The following is a 21,730-nucleotide window of genomic DNA, read 5'->3' on the forward strand; positions in this document are numbered from 1 at the left end:
AGAAATCATGTGCACATGGGAAACAAACAGAGGAAAGGGATTGCAGTGCTGACTCAGGGCATTTAACTGCCCCCAGCTGGATCACATATATATAAACTAATTCTAGTGACTTCCTAATGTTTATGGCTTCTCTCCCTCCTATTCCCTTCTAGTATGCCATCTGGACTGCAGTTTGGGTCACCTGGAACATCTTCATCATCTGCTTTTACTTAGAAGTGGGAGGGCTCTCAAAGGTGGGTATGAGCTTTATAGGTGGGTGCTCAGGCTTTGTATCAAAGGGGATGGAGCCTGGCTGTGAGAAGGGAGGGGGGTCAGGGTGGGTGGTGGAGGCTGCCTGGGAGCGGGTCCTGCCCTCTTGCTTGTGGAGCAGGCTGCCTTCCTAGGGGCTGGGGGACTGCGGCTTGTTGTATGGTAGAAATGAGAAGCTGGTGGTGATTTCTGGAGCCCTTTGCTGGTCAGTGCAGGTGGTGGCTGGAGTAAGCCCTTCCCTCGCAGCGTGTATTTGCTTTTTAAAGGTGAGAGCAAGGCTGGCAGCAGAGCTGTCCTGAGGGGAGATGGGTGCGAGGGCTAATTCCCAGCCGTGATGCAGAGGGGGCTGGGGAAGGCTATGAGCTGATTATATTACAGATGCTTGATCCTCTTATGATCTGATGGCACCTTGGGAAGAAGGGGTGTGACTTGGAGGGAAAGGGCCTCGTGCAGCCTTGAGTGTGCTCTCTGCCAGCCTGTCCCAAGGAAGAGCTGCAGCAGGAGCCCAGTCTGGCTGGGCTGACCTGGACCATGGGCTTTGCTGTAACTCTGCACCTGATCAGCTCTGGACATTTTGCCTCCCAGTCCTGCTGAAGACCTAGTGCCCTTCGGCAGCAGGGACAGGTACCTGGTTGTTGCCACACCAGATGAAATACTTCCCGTTGCAGCTTTTGAGAGAGGCTTTTCTCTCCTGAACAGAGAAAAAAACCAGAGGGATGCTGGGGAGGCTAGTGCATCCCCTCTGGATGCAACCTCAGGGGTGATGTGGCTTCCCTGTCTTAATTCTTCCTTTTTAAATACAGTGGTAGTTATTCATGGCTGTTGGCCAGGGGTGTTGTGAGTTAAGGTGTGAAGCCCTTTGAAGCCTAGATAAGCTAAGTATTGCCGCCTGCTTAATGAGGGGTGAGTCAGAAACAATAAAAATGAGAGACAGGCCCTAAATTAAGCCTGAGCTTTAAGCAATGTATTACTAAGTGTTGCTGTAGCTTAGCAGACTCAGAGCAATTATAGGATACAGGTTCATTTTGGAGAACTCTACATCTGGCCTGAATTCCCAGGTCATACATCTTAAGTTGCAGTCATAATTGGAACTGCACTATGGGGTTTTTTCAGGCCTACAGCAAGTCATGAGTGACAGCATAAATCCTTTGCAGATAAGAAAATGTAACTTCCTAATTCCTCAATCTCCATTTCCCCTCTCAACTATCCACAGAAAGTTTGAGAAAGTTCTTGCCCAAACCAATGATTACTCATGGTCTAAAAGCTCAGCCTGAGATGATCTTGGTGTTGGTTATGACCAATTAAAAAAGAATTTTATGTAACTACTTAAATATTCCCTTCTGCAGAGGAAATATTGGTTTGATAAACTGCTCTGGGGGCTTCTGTGACAGCCAGTGTTTGCTTCCAGCCAGCTGATTACTTGTGTTTACTAATCCCAACCTGCTGTTGGGTTGCTGTTCTGCAATTCAAACAATGTGGCAAACTTTCCCTGCTTCAGAGGAGCTTCATTTCATAACCTTGCCCTGTGCTGGGGCTCACTTTAGCAAAGCCAGCCACAGAGAACCTTTATTTAGCCTATGGGATGACACTTGTGATTGGGGACATTGATTATTTTTTTTTTTTATAGAATTGGGCTGCAGTAAGAAGTTATCCACTCAGTCAACTTTTCCTCTAGAGCTGCAATAAGAAATTCATGCTGTTAGTTTGGTGGTAACTGGCAAAAACAACAGAGTATTTGTGCTGTTTTGGCAGTAAAATGCTTCAGCCTTGCCTCTGTTCTTAATGAGTTACTTTCACTTAAGGCTATCTTGTAAGAAACTCATGATGCTGCTTTCTTTCCTCCTTGTCCCCTTTAACTGAGGTTATTTGGGTCTCTGTAATGACAAAACAAAACCTCACTTCCACACGAGAACAAAAGATACATTTGAAATAGGAGTTAAGGTTTCCGTAGGACAGTGTGCTGCTTTGCAGGCTGGACTCAGTAGCATCGCTCTCCTGCTGCATCTCTAGAAACCTGACCCAAAGCCAGCTGACATCTGCTGAGTCTTCTTGATCTCGGGGTCAGGATCAGACCCTAGAAGGACACCTGGCCTTGGATAAGCAAGTGCTGGGCAAGCCCTTGGAGGGGACAAGGGCAGGGCAGTCTCAGCCAGGGTGTTCATGGCAGCAGTGCAGCAGCAGCAGGGTGGGTACCTCTGTGCACCAGGGGGCTTTGGGAGGAAGCTGTCCCTTAGCTACTAATAAGAAGTCAAAGTCCAAGCTTGTAATTAGCCTGGCGGGAAGCAGGTAGATTGTATTAGAGGAAGAGCTTTGGTGGCATGAGGCTGATGGAGCTGGTCAGGTAAACACCAAGTCATTAACTGCTGGACTAAGCACGAATATGCTGGGGAGTGTTTTGGACAGGGCTCTGCTCCTGTGCAAGTCCCTGAGATGTTGGTAGCTCTGAGGAAGGTCTTCACCTGCTGTTTCCTTTGTGATTCCTGGTGAGCCTGTGGGGAGTACCATTCCTGCCAGCCCTGCGCTTACCCCTCCATATTCCTGACAAGGGCAGCCTGCCAGGGAGGTCTTTGTCAGCAGCTAGATAATTTATAATGACAAAATGCAGAAAGAGCAGTGATCTAGAAAGAATGGAGTTTAACTTGGTGGCTGGTAACGACAGCCCAGTGCAACTGAGACTGGTGATAATTCAGGTGGGGTGAGAAAGGATTCAAGTGTTTCTGCTGTAACAAGTTTAGGAAGAGCCTGGAGAACTGAAAAAAAAAAAATGAGGAAAAAGTTATGTGCGCTTACTGCAAATACTTCTTTGTGCTCTGGTGCCTAGATCTGATTGCACAGTGGTGAGGGAGTATAGGATGTGAGCAAAAAAGTGCTGAGCATTACAGGGCTGAGGTGAGCAGGGACACTTATTCTTGTGCCCCCCCTTGCTTTGGGTGCCTGACTGATCTAATAAACAGAAACCAGGGGCACCAAGGCCGTGGGGTTGTTGAGGTAAGGTCCCATGTCAGTCAATAAACAACTGGGCAAAGGGGTTAAGAGACTATATCTCCGTTATTCTACTGACGGCAGTTTATATAGGCTGGTAGGTGTGTGGTTGTTGACCTGCAGTTTGGGGGCTAGCTGTTTGCTTTCCTTTACCAAGCAATCACTTCTCCACTGCCTCTTTCCTCTGTTGGGTCGTCTGCCCATCACTTCTCACCCTCTCTTTCCTCCTGTCTTTCAAAGCATTTCCCGAAGTGCTTCTTTATCCTCCAGGTTCCTCCAGCTGTGCTTCCTCTCCCCTGGCCATGGAAACCCTGAGAATAGCCGCTCTGGTTAGCCCTGCTCAGGGTAGTTAAACTACTTATTATTGTAATATGTAACTTATTATTGTAACTACCCTGAGTTATTTTTATTGAAAAGGATAATGTTCCTTCCTGCTCTGTGAATCTAGTCTCTACTTCTTGGAAGAGCTAAACTGACCTGATTTCTATCTTTCTTTCTGACAGGTGTTTTTTCTTTTATCTTTCAATCTTTTCCTAGTAGGAATAAAAGTGTGAAATATGGCACAGCAGAACTTCCTTAGGTGCCCAGACACAAATGGATCAGCCTAAGTGTCTAAGCAAGCACTTCCCTTGTTGCTGCAAGGGCCTCCCTAAGATGTAGCCTGTGCCAGCTTTCCTGCAAGCGCTTTGGCAATGAGCAGGCAAGAGATACAGCAATCTGGATTTGAAGGGTTGCTTTTCAGCATGGCAGTGAAATGGTGATGTGTTTCTGAGTGGCTTTTGGCAGCACTGCAGCGCTAACTTACTCTGTTCATACTTCCGAGCACACTTGCAGCATCTGGAGGAAATGCAGCCTCTGAAAATGTTGTACCACTGCTCTGTGGTGGGGCTCACAGCCGAACTTCCAGATTGCTCTTCATCCTCCTCTGGTCTGTTCCTGTTCCATCTCCCTCTTTTCTTGTCCATCTGGCCATTTGGTTAGGAGAATTGTTGGGAGCTATCTCTGAAGTTTCTAGGCTGTGCTTGAAATAACATGTTAAGCTTCTCCCTGTCTACTCGAGTGTGAAACACAGTCCCTTCTGCAAGCCCCCAGTCTGAGTTAATTATTAAAATCCTGCTGTTAAGACATATGAGCATCTGTCTGTCCAGCTGCCATGCTGACTGACTCTTCACCATGTACTTAAGAAGTGTTCAGAGAGGTCTGAGGAACTGGTGTTGTGTATTTCAATGTATCCCTTTGTCTTCTCCCTCTGGAATTACTCATCTTGGAATGGTGAATTTTTATATTTTTTTTTTACCTTTCCTTTATATTCCCTCTTGCCTACCCAGTGCTTTGATCTGAATCCAAAGCTGTGGTGGTGGTCAGAATCTCCTCTTGAAATGGAAGCAGCTCTTATTAGTCAGACGGGGGGCTATTTGTATTCCAGAGAATCTGGACAGCATCTTGGGATGACTTTGTACCTGGAGAAAATACTATGATGAATAAATGCATGTGTAATTACAACTGTCCCTCAACTCCATATAAATTTGGAAACTGGAAGCCTGAGATTTGGACTTTAAATGCTGTGGCACTGTCAACAAGCCTGCTGAGAGACAATGAAAGTGCTTCTCTGTTGTCTCAGGGTGATAGAGCTATTCAGCAAACATGACTAAAAAATAAACATGGTATTTCATATTCTGGTAAGAAATGTTTCCAACTGAAAAGATTTAAAATGTCTCTGCTGTCAAGCTCTGAGGGCTCCCATACAGGGTTCAATTTGTTCCAGAAACATCGTAGTGCTGGCTTGCCTGATAATTAAGGGAAGTCAGAGAGAGGTGGTTCAGAAGCTGTTAACAACAACAAATAAAATAATCTTTGATAGTGTCCCATAGAAAATAATTTCAGAAAACTATTTTAGAAAAGGAATGCAGCTGGCTCTGTGGGTGTCAGAGATAGGTGTGAGTTTTCCTGTGGGACACAGTGGGGAGAGGCTGGGAGTGGAAAATAGACTCTGTAAAATGTAGGTACTACAGTTTTAGTGCTGTTGTCCTCCTTCTCACATGGATGGCAAATGGATGGCAACCAGATGCTACAACAGTTCAGAGCAATATGCGGTATTTTTTTTTTTTTTTTTGGCTGGCCTTCAACATGCTCCTGTAAAGGACCTCATATCACTCTTTGCTCATATTTCAGACTGAAGGTTAAAGAGGAAGCAATAGCCCTTCACATCACAGCCTGTCAAGAAACAAGGGGGAGTGCAGTTACACACACATCCTTCTCCCCTTACAGCAGGGCTTGCTCACTTCTGGGACTGATTAACATCTTCCAACCTGCTTACCACGTTTGGGAGTATTTCAGTGTGTTTAGACTTCAAATGTCTTGCAGAAAGGTTTTGGGAAACAGCTGTTCCCTCAACTTTCTTGCAGCTGGTTCTTTTCTCTTTATTTCAGTGTGCTGTTCCCATTTTGTAGTTTCATTTCTTTTTGACCACCTCCTTGCAAATGAAGCTGGCAAACTGCAGGAGACATCCTGGGATTGTTTTCCCAGTCTCCCAGCAAGCACTGAGTAACTGGAGGTCAAATAAGTGATTTTCTTCAATGCTCTTTTATTGTGCCCCACCAGCACAGGTATCCAGTGAGGACGTGCAGCTGGGGAAACAAGCAAAGGAATGGCATTGCTTGGCACATTGAGACCCTTCCATTCATGCTGCCCTTGTGCCCTGCAACGCTCTAGGCAGATGCTCGTTCAGAAAGGTGTCTCTGTGAATGCGAGGGCATCCACAATCCCTGTGTGCAATCAGTATTCATTTTACATCTGAGAGATGGATGGCTCGTCTGTGAGTCATCGTGGTGCTTTCAGAATCCAAATGTGCTCAGTTTTTCCAATCTGTTCTTGACTGAAGTATAATTTTTTGTGTTGTTGTTGCACAGAGCTGGAGTGTGATTGTAGGCAAAAAGCAGTGAGTGCTGGTTAGGACCTACTGTTCCTCCACCTGCCCACCTCCAGCCCAGCACTTGTTCTGCTTTTTCAGGCTTAATTCACAAGCAAGTTCAGCTTCTGCAGCAAAGTTAAGCCAGAGCCAATTCCATAAAGGAGCTTCAAGAAGGAAAGCAGTCTGTTTCTTACTTTGCCAAACACACATAGACGCCTCTACGGAGCCGAGAAGGCACCGAAGGGGCTCTTTGCATCAGTGAGGCAGAAGGTTTGGGAAGGCACCATCTGTGAGCTGGGAGAGGGAAGCCCTGGGGGCTGAGGTTAAGAGTAGATCCTGTGGTGCCCTGTGGAACAGCTTTGTTTCTGTGCTAATTGGGGGAAGCCCCAGGCAAAGAAACAAGAATTGAGTCTTTTTAAAAAAAAAAAATAATGATTTTTTTTCCTTCCCTAACCAAAGTAGTGAGTGGCTTGTGAGAGGGAGAAGAGCACAGCAGCTTGGAGGGCTGGATGTTGCCAGGAGGAAAAGCTTTGGAAAGACCCGTGTGTGTCAGAACATGCAAACTTCGAGAGAAAGAAAAGCTTTGCAGAAAAGATGCAATTTGGTGGATATGCGAGATGTCTGTGGACCACTGAAGAGCAATGCCCAGCAGAGGGAGCAAGCCAAGGGCTCTTCTGCCAAAAACCTCAGAAGCTGGAAGAGAAACCTAGCTCTAGAAATGAAGATAGCATAGCACCTTGCACTGTGTGCATTATCCTGGAGCTGCCAATCTAATGATTATTCCCCATTGCTTTTAAAAGGCAGACAACTCCCTTTAAACTCCCAACTGTTAATAGAGTTTTCCCTATTGTCTTTGGTATTCAGGCTGCCTCTCTGCTTGTGCCACACTTCATCTCTATGCCCTCCTCCATCTACTGTAAAACACATCCCATCTGTTGTGGTGATTATGTCAAGAGTTTGGCAGCTGTCTTCTCACTTAATTGTCCACATTTCTTAACATGTGCTTCCTGCAGCATATTTTAATAACAGCTCTGCAAACTCTTTTTGAATATCTGTGGTGGAGCGGAGGGTACCTACACAACGTGCCTAGCGTGACAGTTGGTTTCTACTCACAGGTTATCTGGCTGGCATCCAAACTTTCTGCCCTTGTAACTCAAGTTTGCCCCTGGATACAAACCTGGACACAGAAAAGTATATCTGCAGGGCTGCCTGGCTAGGCTCCCCACATTGGCTGCGGAGACAAGTCTCTCTCCGGAGGGTAATTCAGAGCAGGAGCCTGGATTAGTTTCTCTGAATCTCTTTTTCCCTCTTGACTCCACAAGGAACTGAGGCAAAGGAGCTGCCACGTGAGGTTCCCCATGTGAGGAAGTGTGAATACCCCAAGCTCTGACTGCTGCTGTTCTGGGAGCCGCTTCTTTCCTACAGGGACCGTGTAGGACTCTGGCATGAGCAGTGTGAAGTAGTAAAAGGATAGGTGCTACAACTTTTAGTAGTGGTTAGGTGGGGTGTGTATATCCAGTACCCATTTCTACTGTGTAGAAACACGTAGATTCTCTGCCTGAGAATTTTGTAGTCTTCTGAAGAAAATTTCTAACCCCTCCCCTTGTTTTGTGGTCAAAAGCGGTCGTTGATCCTGCATCAAAGTGTCCAGCACTTAGCACTCACCCGTGAAGTGACACAGCTGATCTATTTAGCCAGTTCTGAGATTGTCTTTTACTGTCTGCAGGGAGGGCTCTGCCATGTCCTGTAAGCTCAGAATCCCAAAGCTCTCCCAGGTACACCAATGACTACCACACTTTTCTCAAGTGTGAGAAAAGTGTTGTCATTTTTAAATGAGCACCTGGTTGCATACCAAACTCCTGCACTACTTGTGTGGCATTTCACTATGTAACCCTGACAACAGCATGGTTTAAATTATTGAACTAGCAAAGATGAGAAAAGCAAAACAAAAAGCGCATCTTGGGGTACAGATGATAAGGAATTGCTGGGAAGTGCTTGCAAGAAGCTGCAATCATCACTGTGAGGTCAGCTCAGCTGGGTGATCTGACCTGAGGCTGATAGTATGTCACTAAGGTCAACAGAAGATGTGGAAGCACCATGTGTGAAGAGTGTGGAAGGAAATCAGACAGAAATGGTACAGGAATTTGTTCAATGTCTTAAAAGCTAGGAACAGAGAAAGATCTGTTGGGTTTTGAAACTCACTTTGGGGTTATGAGGTTCATGTTTTTCAGTTCTATGTGTTGATGCCTGCGCTGGAAAGAGCACACCCATAGCACGTGATGCTGTGACAGGATGCTAAGTGCTGCCTTGTTTACCTTTTTCTTCTAGTTTTGCAAGGTTAATCCTCCCAAGCCCAAAACTTGTGGTTCCTGCACCCAGAGAAGACCCTTCTAGCAGAGTGTTCTTGGGTCTGCAGCCTAGAAACTGTATTTCTAATTTAAAAGCTGCCCAGACCTACTTCCAAAATATACTACACGATGGTGCAATAGGTTTGTTGCAATCCTGCAAAACTGCCTCAGAAGTGGTTCCCACCACAGAAGCCTGCCTGTGAAATACTTTTTAATAAGGATAAGGAATATAAAGCCAACATGTTTTGATCTGCACTACCATTTTTTGAGGGTGGGGATGTCAGACTTTAGGTTTTCCATTACTTAATGTGATCTCTATCTGACAGCATGTCCAACATTACAGTAAATGGAATTTTCTTTGCAACTTTTCTCTTTAGGACAGTGAACTCTTGACGTTCAACATCTCCCGGCACCAATCGTGGTGGAGTGAAAATGGTCCTGGCTGTGTAAGGAAGGAGGCTTCGATGTCTGGCATCAAGGGGCTGGACAGCCATTCCTACATCTCTGTGATAGGCTGTGCTCTGGAGTATCGGTACATCGAGGTCATGCACAGCTCCTTCCAGATCCTGATCGCAGTAAGTGCGTTGCTGAGAGCACCACAGGGTAGTGATTCTTGAGGAGATGCTGGGTTTTGGGTTTAGTTTTTTTCAGGCACAGAGGCTGGCCTCTGTTTCCCACCCCAGTTTGTATCATCTGATTGCAAAAGCCTCTGTGACTGTTTTTTTGTTTGTTTGCTCTCCTGTTCTCTCTTATGAACAATATTGCTTGAAAGAATTGGAAATGAATACCAGCAAACTTTTGCCTGAGGTAATGCATCATGTGCAACTGTACAATAACAAATCATTCTGCGTCCCTGTTGGGGTGTAGAAATCCATGTTTTGACAAGGACAGAGACCCTTCTGAAGGAGGATTTCTCTTAATATACATGACTTCGTGATGGGTGCTGGAGCACATATGTGCACATTTGTTGTGAAGAAATTAAAGGGAGAAGATTCTTATATCCAGAAAATAAAAGAAGCTTTAAGGAAGCAGAAAGCAGCATATTTTCTTTCTGCTGACACTTGAGATATATGCACTGTATGTTTTCATCAACTCTTTCCTCACTGGAGTCTTCCACTGGCTTTTTAAAGTACTCTGCAGTAATTCAATGCCCTTAATGTTCACTGTTGATTAATTGTTTCTCACTTGTCTGTGAAATTAACTGAAACAAAATGTCCATTGTCCTCCTTACTTCATTGGCATTCTCGCATTTTGTAGCTGCATTAGAGTTAGCAGCCTGCATCTTTCTAATCTGCTTTGGTTTGTTGCTATGTGGTTAATGGCTTTAGGTACAAACGGACGTGGACTGGTGAAATGTTCACATTTCAGCATTCAGTTTTGGCTTAAAAAAGAAGGTAACTTGCCCTTATTAGATTTTAAAGGATAACAAATACAGAAATTCCAAGGTTCTGGAGTGCCAATTACTTCTCTGCACGGTTTTGAGACAACTTTCCACTGTCTTGATTCTGCATTTCCTATTAGCTGGGATGATCTGCGTGACCCAGTGAACTGCAGGGGGGGGAAGACTCAGGCCCTGCTCTTGCCATGTCAGAAAAAAGAGGCAGACAGAGAAGCTCCTGTTTGCCGAGTTGGCTGGACTCCCTGGCGTGTGTGCTGGCTGTTAATATTTGGTTAGTTCTCCTTCAGGGAAAATGATCTGCATTAAACTGTCTTGAGAGTTGTTTCGATGCATGTGTATGAGAAAGACAAACCTATATGTCCAGAAAAATAGACCCTGTTGTCTTTTATAAAGGGCTTTAGCTGGAACAGGATTGCTGCTGCTGAGCTGGTGCTGTTCCTGAGTTTAGTGAAGCAACTGGCAAACTTTGAAGTCAGAATATCTCAGACTTTTAAAGTGCAGAAGTATGTCACTGTTAGCATCCTTCCGAAATGCCTGAGTGGGCACGAGCCCCTGGGCCACAGGCTACAGGTTCAGCCAACAAATGGTCCTGAGTTTGTTTGGAATAGACCTTTGTTTTATGGCAGCTTACTAGCTTAGGCACATGGCCCTGAGCTGTGATCGCACTGATATATAGGAGTCTGTGTCTCTGGGAGCGTTTTCTCCTCTGCTTCTTCCCAGAGGCACATGACAATATTCTCTGTGCATCTGCAAAACACCACAAAGGGCCAGATGGGGAGATAAAGGCAGGAACTATAAGATAAAATAGGATTTAGGTAAATATTTTCTCTCTCCTCCTTCCTGAGATTTAAGTTGCAGTGGATTTTTGAATCCTAAACCCTGGAAATGAGGCTGAAATACTTGCATGCAAGAAAGCCATATGGGCTGAGCTACGCAGAGTGAACAAAACTTCTACTTCTCCTGTAATAAGGGTAGAGTATTGAAGCCCCAGGCCTGTAACTCAGGCCAGTTCTGAAATGCTCACATAATTTTGTCATGTCGTGGGAGAAATAGAGCTTTTCCTCTCTGCTTTGCTGAGGTAAGGCAGAAAGCAAGCCTTTTCACTTTCCCACTCAGACCTTGTGTGAAAACAGTCAGCCAGTTCTCTCCCTTTTCAGTTTCTGAGGGTCAAACTCTTTGATACCTGCCAGTATCTCTTTCTGTTCTCTTTATCTCCTTTTAAGGCAGATTTTATTATGGGCTGCTGTCCTTCCCAGAGCGCCTGGCAGGTACCGTGCTGCAGACAGGCACGGAGACCAGATCAATAGTACAGAAAACATGACTAGGAACTTGAAGGCTCAGGGGATGCAGCAAGGAACACAACTTAGTTTCCTCCTTGTCTGCTGCACACTTGAGACAGGAATAGTCCATTCCCTGTTAAGAAGAGCAAGGGGCAGGCAAAATTGTGCTCTCTGTAGCTTTTTTTGCTTTGCCTAATGAATTTTAGAAGTTGTGGGTTGCGGGGTGTGTGTGTGTGTATTCTGGGTTTTTTTTGTTCCAGATATGGTAGTGTGAAATCTATAGTCTTTAACGATGCAGTAGCCAGCTGTGGACATTTTGGTTCTTTTCTAGAAATACCAGTTCCTTGAGACTATTGAGAAGCTGTAGTGCACCATATTGTGTACTTGGGGTAAGGCTCACTGAAATCAATCTTGCATGCCAAAGGAGAGGGAAAGCAAACCTGAACCCATATGGTGAGCACAGTGTTGCCTGTCATCTTGACTCCTGCTGACTATATTATCCTGCTCCTGGGCATACATTTGAAGATACATAAGGTCTCAGTCTGCTTTTGCTCACAGCTTGTCTGTACTCCTTGAAGGCAAAGCAACTCCTTTAATCTGGAACGCGATCAAACTTGGGCATATCAGTCACCAGGCATGATACGAGTAGCTGTAGGGCCCAGTATGAAAATATTTCTCGGTGCTTTAGCACAGAACATGTTGGAGGAAAATGCTCATTGTAACATCTGAGAGCCTATAATGGTATAGAAATGTCACTGCAAAACTAATCCTACCAACCCAACTGGGAAATGCAAGAGCAACCAGTTTGTCAAGAAAAGAAATCTGTTTTGTTTTTATCTTAGCACGGATTCATCCTGCGTCTCCCCAGCTTGCCAGCCAGCAGGGAGAAAAGTGAATTCTGGTTCTGAAATACCTGGCATAGCTCTGGGCTGTCCATATGGTAGATCTGGGAGTGGGGAGGGTTAGGCTTTTCCTGAGGCTCCATTGAATGGAATGGAAATTGGAAATGTCTGCCCAACCGAGAGAACTCGTTGCCTGCCTGTCTGCTGTTTTCACTCAAACTGACAGGTTGGAAGGTTCCCAGGAAGGCAGCAATGCAAGCCTTGACAGCAGATGTTATGTGAGAAGCAACGCGCAAGAGATGCTTTGCTGTTGGCAGAAGTTAGATTTTCAGTGGTCATAATTGCATCCAAAGAAAAGAAGGTCAAGGAATCAAAGGATTTTGATTGCCTCTTTCTGGCTATCTGGTCACAACAGCTCTTTCACAAGCTGCCTGTTGGCTTTCTTGCAGCAGAGCGCTCTTCGTTTTCCCCCTTTTGCATTGATGAGAGCATACATGCTTCATTAGGTCTGATTAGAAGTGAAACCTAGAATACTTCTGCCCTGAAGGAGGAGACTGCATATATTCTCCGTGGTGGAAAAACAATAGCAAGCTTTTCTATTGAGAGAGGAATTGAAGAGCCCAGACTTTTCATGAGGACAGATGTAGACTAAAGCTAAGGTCTTACACAAGCAACAGTAACACCTCCTAAAATCTGCCCTCCCATCCTTCACGCATTTTGCATACTTCCAGCCAGCTGGTCCCTTTCTGAAGATCTTGCTGTAATTCAGTCTTTCTGGCTCCAGCACTTTAGTTCAATGCTGCTGTTTTATGAACATTTTTCAACCCACTATTAAAAAACTGACTTCAGATGACTGAAGGGCAGAGGGATGTACAGACTTACATTTTCATCATTCCCTTTGGGCACACTTGTCTCTTTCTGGTTTTTCCTGCTCTATTTATTTGCCTGTAGAATGCTTGGGACATCCCAGCTCCACCCTCTTTTGTTCCGCAGCATGTGTGTTCCCAGGCTGTCTGACAGGCTGACTAAACACACCTGCCCACAACATGTGTTCCTAATAAAAAGCTTAATTGGATACTTCTGCAGCCTAGAGGAAGCTCGTACTGCACTTGCAGAACAAGTAGAGAAACACCAGCAGAGGCTAAAGCCCAAGAACATTCTTTGGGGAATTAAAGCAATAGCTTAGTGTCATTTTACATCACTGACAGTTTCCCTCCTCTTCCACTTCTCCTACATGATTTGCAAAGATCTAAGAATTACTGTTATTTCCCTGGGACAGTAGAGCTCAAAACCTTCTTTTGTATTGGAATCAGAAACCAAGATGGCACTTTGAGCAAGAGTGAAATCACTTCCAAATTCTTGGCCTTTGTGAAGCTTTCTGTTCTGTTCATTGCTGCAAAACTTTGTGATGTTTGGGGGCTTGACATATCTTAATCAAGGATGCAGTTAGAAGGAAACCACTGGTGTCTCTTGGAGTCTGCTTATTGCACAATCTAGCAGACTCTTCCAGTGAAGAGGACTGGACAATAAGGAGTGGCATTTCTCCCCTGTAGCTATATTTCGTTCATAATTCAAGCAGAAGGTGAGGCAGGGGGAGTCCCAGGAGTTCATTTAATCCCTGAGGTGATACGTTTAATTACAGTTTTAGTCAGCCCATATAAAAATGCAATTCATGTTTACATTGTGCATCTCTCCCATCCTTGCCACTGAAACTCTCCTGTTCTGGCCAGGTCAAAAGACTAGCAAAGCTTCTTTGACTAAGAAGTGCCATTAAACATACAAATTTTTATTGATGAAAATCATGTAAAGAAGGAATGGATTATGAAGTCAATAAAAAGTAAATTTTCAACAGTAAGCAGGTAATTTTCAAACAAAGCCAGGATAGACAAGAAATAAAAAAGAAAACCCTGCACTCCAGTGGAGCTGGAACTAGAGATTTAGGGAAGTTCGCTGAATTCACTAGCTTTTGATTGGTTTGTTTGTTTTTCTGAATGCAAAAGTTCACCTTAGTCATAAAAGCAAAAACTTGCTGGGTGAGAGGAATGATGGTTGAGGGTTATGAGGCATTAATTTCTGTGCAAAACAAACTTCCCAAGTCAATCTTACTGCTTGCTTGGTGCTTCTGAACCGTGAATGATTTGAGAGGTTTAACAGGTTCCCTGTAACTGTATTAGCTGATAATCATTCATGCACTCTGCCCATAAACTGGGCAGTGTAAGTAATTTTAATTGTTAATACTACCAGGAGTTCCCTGACACAGATATCACATAAGGTTTGTGTGTACATGTTAGAGTATACTAACAGTGTTATTATAGATTATAATAACAGTGAATGCATTTAGAGCTGCCAATTTGCATGGCTGTTAAGCCAAAGTTCCTACTCTGAGGCATGATGGAAAATCTGGGGAAAGAAAAACCTTCCTAGAGCTTCCTTGGAATCAGGGCATACACTCAAGATGCCTTTCCTGCTTGGATATTTGTGTGTATGTAAATGGGTATGATTTGACCTTATACCTGTAAAATGTAAGAGGCTGGATAGCCAAGCTATACAAATGCTAGAGCAAGTACAAAGAGTATGTGTGATCACACTCCTAATTTGATCCCAGGGTGAGCGCAAACGCACCTACATTGGAGACCGGGGCGTGCAGGCGAGTGGTCAGACACCTCGTGGAATGCTGGGGCGCCTTCAAGCTGGAGCAGTTTTTCCAAGAGCACCGATCAGTGCTAACGGCGTTAGCTACCGGGGTACAGCTAATGAGCGCTAATTGGTGATGTCGCAGCCAAGCCTGCGGGCGGCGGCGTGGGGGCGCCGTCAGCACCACGGCCAGCGCCCGGGCCGCGCCCCCCGCCCCCGAGGGGAACCGAAAACCTCCTCTGGGAGCACAGGGCAAGCGACAGGAAAGGAGAAAAATCTCTGATTACTGATTTCTCTTTGTTTTCTTCTTCTTTTTTTTTTTTTTTTTTTTTTTTTTTTTTTTTTCCCCATCTGCCTTTAAAAAGCAATGGTTCCACTCGTGGTTTTACTCAGCTGAAGGCAGCTGGTGCTCTTTGCAGGTGGAATTGTGCTTTGCATTGGCCATGAATAAGGATCATTTCTACAGTCTATGCACAGTTAGCCCAGTTAGCTGCTGGGCTATAAATTCAGCCCTGACTTGGTACTGGTTAAATTCCCTATTTAGACCAAACCAATGCTCGTTCCAGAATGTAAAGCAACAAGTTGAACCTACACATATTCACATTCCTCTTCTTCCATCTCTTCCATTTCTTCTTACATTTGCTCTTCTATTTTTTTTCCTTTTGTTTTTTGATACTTCATTTAATGGTTTTCCCCTCCAAGCAAACAGCCTAGGGTAGCACAGTCTGTGGGGGAAGGCAGCATCAAAGATTTTGGGCTCTGACTATAGTCCTTTAAAAAAATCATGCTGGCCATTTTAAGACTGCATTCTAAAAGCAGGTAAAATCAGATTGGCCATTGCATCACACCCAGAAGGATATTTTATTTTTTTTTCCTTCATGATGTCCACTGTACTTCATATAAACTTATGACGCAGCCTTGGTTTCAAAAATGTGCAGCAGGGGAATGAGTGAGTCCATAGAGCTACCTCTCCTCCTCTGAGGTACTGGAACACGCTTCCATAAGGCTCATCCAAGAGGAAAGGAGAGAGCTGGCTTGTTGTGCAGACCATTACAGAAAATTGTAAAGGAAATACAAGGTTTAGTGATGCTACAAAAACATTCCATTTCCTTCCAACAAGGCGTGTGTTGTCAGGGAGAGCTGGAGAAATCACAAATGCCTTATAACTCCCCAGTAGAAATCTCATTATCTTGCCTTTTGTTTTCTGGGGTGATGTATTTTTCTGTCATATTAAAAATGAATGGACTCTATTTTTCAAGCCCTACCATGCATCATTCTGTCTTCCCTTAGAGTGGGTCACTGTAAGTTACATTCTAACTCCTGTTCAAAAGAATTGAGTTCACAGTGGAAAACAATTATGTCTCACAATAACTTTACTAATAGAGTTACTGTCAGCCAAGAGCTTGCTAAGTGGGGTGTTATATAAAGATGTAAAATGAAGGATGGAGAAGATATTTGATTAACAGGGAGAAGGCAAAGCAAAACCCTGCGGGATCTAGAATGCTTAACTCCTGTAGTACCAGCAGTTTGTTTCTTTAATTCAGACTGAGTAACAACTTGCTACTGAAACTGAATTGAGACAGTTCTGATACTTTAGAGCTTCTATGAACTATCAACTAAGGACCCCACCCAGCTACTTTAAATTGCTTTTTTAATGTTTACTCTAGTTTTCTGCTCTAAAGACTACTCTGACCAACGGGTTGACGCAAGGGCCGCACCACGCCAGGATGGCTGTTATTTGAGAGGCACCCTATTATTTTACTGTTCCTTCCTTCCTTCTATCTGGTTCCGTGGAGTTGGCAATTTACTGCTAACCTATGCAATTTTTGAATTAAGCCCATTGCTATCATTCTGTTTCTCACCATCCTCTGACCCATTTACTTTGCAGGCCCAATGCTTGATTAGTCCACAAAGAAATGTTCACTCTCCAAAGACAGAAAGAACCTTAGAAATCATAGAGCTATACTAAGGCTGGGATTTCTTTCCAATTATTTTTGATCTCCAAGCCTAAGTTACTAAAGACTTCAGTGTCTCTGAACCTTGTTGCCAGGACATCACCATTTTTATGGTTAACTAAGATTCTGTCTCATCTGCATAAAAACTACACGCATCTTGTTGGTAGCTCCTGCACTTCTTTCTTTCTCTTCCCTTGCACAACTCTTATGACAGGAATACGGAGTTGATCAGCTCCTGTCCCTGGGCCTCTGTTAATAAAACCTACCCCTGTGGGTCTGTCCTGTACCTAGCCATCTGTCTAAAAACGCTACATAAGGCACTCTCCTGCACCCCTATCACCTCTTACAGAGAGTAAACATAGCATTGCTAGTTTCAGTGTCAACAAAGCCAGCCCATGTTCTCGCCAATCATTTTAACAACAGCAGGCTACTGCTCTGCAGATGAGGATGGACCTTGCAAGTTTTTAGTTTTGAGCTTTGTTTAGTATCTTCCAGCAGTACTTCCAGCAGTGTCTTCCCTTAAGCTTACACCTGCACCCCGTGCCTTACAGCAAATATGACTTGGCTCCACCATTGCAGCAATGCTGCCAAACTGAGAGTAAATATTGGCTGTTGAAGTTGTGCCAAGTGGGTTTTGACCAGTCTCACAAGACTGATGCTAAAATGATTTATTCTCTCTATTTTCCAGCTGGTGGGCTTTGTCTACGCCTGTTACGTTGTTAGTGTTTTTACAGAAGAAGAAGACAGCTGTAAGTATTTATCAACAGATCCCTTGGCAAAGGTTTTATTAAATTATATTTCTCTCTCAGATATTTGTCTGTCAGGACTGAGTTGCCATCAGGCTTCTTTCCATCTCAGCATCCATGTGATATGGCAGTACCTACCTCTCAAGGATCAACTATTTTTACTGTGAAGTTTTTTCCCCCCCATGTCACTACGTGTTAGATGCTGTAATTCTGCTATGCTTTCAGCACAGAAAAGCTTGTGTTTGGCTTCTTGTTCAGCCTAAGCTTTACAGAAACTGGGCAGCTTCTTGTGCTCTTAAGCTTATGTAGCTTAAGAATAATGTTACTGAAAGATTACCATTGTAATTAAGAGTGCCTACAACAAAGAATACAGCCCAGTACTCAAGCAGGCCACCTGCCGAGGATCATATGCCACAAGCTGAGGATGAAGCAGAGCATGAGATTCCTTGCCAAGGACCCAACCTGACCACTTAATTTAAAAGCAAAGGCAGTACTGTATTTGAGGAGGAGGAATGAGCTGACTCCATTGTGTTTGGTATGCAAATCTCTTAAAAGTGTCAGGCAGTCACTAGGACATGTCAGAGAAGAGCAAAGACTCAGAGGGATCACTTGGGCCTGTAGGATCTATGCAGATATCCATAACCTGATCCTGGATTATTTTGCACTTCTAAAACTCCCTTTGAGACCAATACTTTTACAAACAAAAGAATGAATGCATAGGAGACAAATAAATGTGAAGTCTGATTTCTTTGGGCAATGTGTTGGGTCTAGGCCAGTTTACTGCAGGTAAGGATCTGATCCAAAGGCTTCATATCCAAGTATCACTTCTGTAAGACATTCACTAGGTTTGTGCAAGTAGCTTTGTGGTTTTAAAGAGCAGCTGAAAAACAACTGCTTTGAACTGAATATTCGAAAGTACGTGAAGAATTTTGGTTTCACAGGAGCGAGATGAGATGCATTGCTTATCTGACCTGTCCCCATGTTTTTCTGTTCCTTCTTGTGTGGCTGAACTCATTCTGCTGGCTTTATTGATCATTTCTTTAGAGCTTAGCAGTGTACTTATTGAAGGTGCTACATTACAAGTGAATTTTTTTAAATTACCCTATAGCTCTTTCATTAGCCAAATAGCTAGAGTTCTGAATATTGTAAAGTAGTAACTTGACAGAGCTCATTTTTATAGGAGGGATCTGTAAGGAGAGGCAACCACATGGAAGGAAGTGTTATCTAGAAATGCAGAGTTGTTAATTTCAGGATATGTATTTTTTTTCCACTAACAAATTCCAGTTTCCCAGCTTGGAGTTAAAATGCCAGCTTGAATAATTAACAGTGACAAACGATCAATATTTCACACTCACAGTGGTAGATCCTTCCAGTGACCCGAATAAATTTGAGCTGCGTTTTAATTTTCTCTTCTATTTGTGGTTTCCTTTAAATGTTACTTTGATATGCAGCATGAAGTAATTATAAGTGCTGAGGCACATTAATCAGGAAGCTCATGCTAACGTGATTTTCATGAGAAAATACAGCAGTAGGGATCTACTAAAGCTGAATTGTGGGCAAGAATATTTTAGATGTGCTAATGCACTGTAATATATTGCAACAATGAATCACAGTTAAGATTTTTAAGTGACCTGGAATTTCAGTGCTTCCATGGTTGGGTGCTCAGAAGTTAGGACTTTTGTCCTAGATTGTTACTGAAAATTGCAATTCTTTAAGGTTTTCTACTTTAGACATTCCACAACTGAGGTAATAGAGTTAATATCTGCCTTTTAAAACTGCGGACTCTCTTGATTTTAAATACTTAAACTCAAAGAGTTTCAAAAGTGGCTGAGAAAAGGTCACGTCTCACTGGAACTACTGGGAATTATCCCCCCATTAACTTCAAACCTCTACAGATTTTTACCTATTTACTGACAGTTGTTTCAAAATCACAGTATCAGCATAAAGCTACCCATCAAGATGGAATTTGTGAGAATACATTGCCCTTGAGTTTCTAAACATATTCTAAGAATTGGGGTTTTTACCACTTCCAATATATTTAGTAAATATTTTTTTCTGTTGTCTGTTCACTAAAAAATACCAACTCTTTACCTAAAATTTAAAATAATAGTGCCACCTTCAGGAAAGAAAAATAAACAGGCATTTATATAGTTAATAAGACTGGACAGTTATTTTCAAATGGCGTTTGGACAGGATGGCTTTCACACTTCCAAAGAAAATGCACTAACTTGGCACCAAAAAGCGGCCTAAGCTGGATCTGTTTCACAGGGTTTTGCAAGGCCTGCTAGGTCAGTCACAAATCACACCACATCATACCCCTGCTGCCCTGGCTATGCTGGCCAGCTCAGTAATATAGACTTGGCCTAATTTCAGGGGAGCTAAGAGAGACTTGGAAAATTCTTCTATGGTTTCTAAGGGAATTGTTATTTAAAACTTTCCTTGTTTAGTTACATTGCCCTTATGTGAATACTAGAGAAGGGAAGCATTGTTCTTGTTTGTATACAATTAAAAGAAATTGAGTTGGCAGAGGGGACGTGAAAAATATCAGAGCCAAAGATAATGAGGTATTTGCACTTTTCTAAAGCCACTGTTGTCTGTCTTGCAGAAAAGACAAGTGGGGCAAGAAAATTCCCACTTCACTATATAACCTTCACGGGGACTGCTGTGCTGCCAACTTCTCTGCTGGCATTCACTCATGAGTCATTCCCCAGCTTACTTCCTTCAGCACATCGCTGAATGGCAGAGGCTTTGTTAGCTCGGTTCTCATGTGAAGTCACAGCATGGTGGCAAGATCCAAGGAGGCTGAGGGAGGCCCTCTCATTTTTCTGGAGTCTCTTGTCAGCTCTGCTTTAAGTCCTGTGTTAGCTGAATCTCCTCTTTGGCACATTTGCCCATCCCAGGAGATCCCAGAAAGAGGTCTGTACAGACAGGCATTTCCACCAGGTAATCCCTACCTGAAAAATCATTTTTCTGTTCTCTCACTGATTTTTATGTTATGCCATGACATGCACCAACTTTTTCTTTAATTTCCTTTCAACTTTTTGGCCATGTTTGTTTGTTTATTTTAGTTCTGATTTTTTTTCAGTTGATTTCATTGGTGGATTTGATCCATTTCCTCTCTACCATGTCAATGAAAAACCCACCAACCTTTTGTTCAAGCAGACATACCTGTAAGTATCATCTCCTGTGCTAAGAGGCTATGCATGCCTCAGTTTAATGGCTCAAGGGTGCCACAGGTTTGGGGTTTCTTCCTCCATGCACATTGATTTCTCCAGCAGGCTTTTCAGGCATGGAAGGAGTGAACAAGTGGATAACAGAAGGGGTGAAACTGCCCCTGCTGAGCCCCAGGTTGCCGGGGTGAAGCTGGTGTTGCCATATTCAGCTTATGGCAGTGGTACTCGATGGGTAGCAGAGTGGCCAGCTACAGGATGTTATTGTAAACAAACTACTGGATGCCTTTTCCTTGAAGAAAGCAAAGAGAGGCTTTTCAGCAGTGAATGGTGCCCAAGCAGGAGCTGTGAGGACGGAAGAGTTGGCCTCAGTGGATGCTGAGCATAAGCCATAGCAATAGCAGAATATGGTTCCTGCTCTTGAGGTTAAATTGTGGTCTGTCAGGCAGAGCCTCGATGAAATATCTTTAAGTGGGGTAAAATTTATGCCACATCTAGTTATTTAACCTGTATCTTAGCTCTGTGGACAGACAGTCATAACTGAACTCTGACCCATACATCACTGCAGTTATGATCACTGGCCCTCTGTCATCTTCTGATAATATTCTCATGGTAACACCACAAAATCTGACTCTGTCTTGGGTACAGGGTCTCCTTATATCTGTTTGTACTTCTAGGGAACTTGTTAGGTACAAAGCTAACATACCAGTGAATTAAATTAAAATGAGCATTAGATGGTTTGTATGCAGAATGGCACAAGTTTGTTCCTAAGGTTTCTTTTTTTTTTTTTTTAATTGTTGTCTACAAGAACAGAAGCTTCTATGTGTAGAGCAGCCCAAGAGTTCAGCTGAGAGATGGAGCAGAAAGAGGAGTTGTCCACAGCAGCTCCTCTCATACCACTAATAGAGATTCATTGTTGAATTCCAGCTTCTGCCCTCTGATAATCCCTCCCCACTGCTAAAGGCACAAGATCGCACTTTCACGCTGTCCACTTAAAAGCTGGTTCTTAATGAGATTCTCAAACACAAAGGCCAGTATTATCTGTTTAAAGCAGCAATAAGATCTGAATTTTTGATACTCTTTAAATCAAGCTGCAAGGCAGCAGTTCAACATGCAGACTTTTTTTAAAGCAGCTGCTAAAGGAGGCTGTTTTTTGGGGAATAACATTACTAGACAGCCCTGCCAAAAAGAAAGATGTGAGGATGGGGGAGAAA

At 43.6% G+C, this 21,730-nt stretch overlaps 1 protein-coding gene across 3 annotated transcripts in view; it reads left to right on the top strand.

Moving 5' to 3' along the window:
- The window catches only part of NKAIN4 (sodium/potassium transporting ATPase interacting 4), a 52,949-nt gene that overhangs the window by 26,113 nt on the left and 5,106 nt on the right, over positions 1-21,730 (top strand). For 2 of the 3 annotated variants that reach the window (XM_037402955.1, XM_037402957.1), the window contains 4 exons: positions 153-233; positions 8,868-9,065; positions 17,289-17,349; positions 20,432-20,516. In XM_037402955.1, coding sequence (XP_037258852.1) covers positions 153-233; positions 8,868-9,065; positions 17,289-17,349; positions 20,432-20,516 — 425 coding nt within the window. The remainder of the gene's footprint in view (positions 1-152; positions 234-8,867; positions 9,066-17,288; positions 17,350-20,431; positions 20,517-21,730) is intronic. The other variant, XM_037402956.1, reaches the window with a different exon arrangement.

Source organism: Falco rusticolus, chromosome 10 (genome assembly GCF_015220075.1).
Source record: "Falco rusticolus isolate bFalRus1 chromosome 10, bFalRus1.pri, whole genome shotgun sequence".
Taxonomy (NCBI): Eukaryota; Metazoa; Chordata; class Aves; order Falconiformes; family Falconidae; genus Falco; species Falco rusticolus.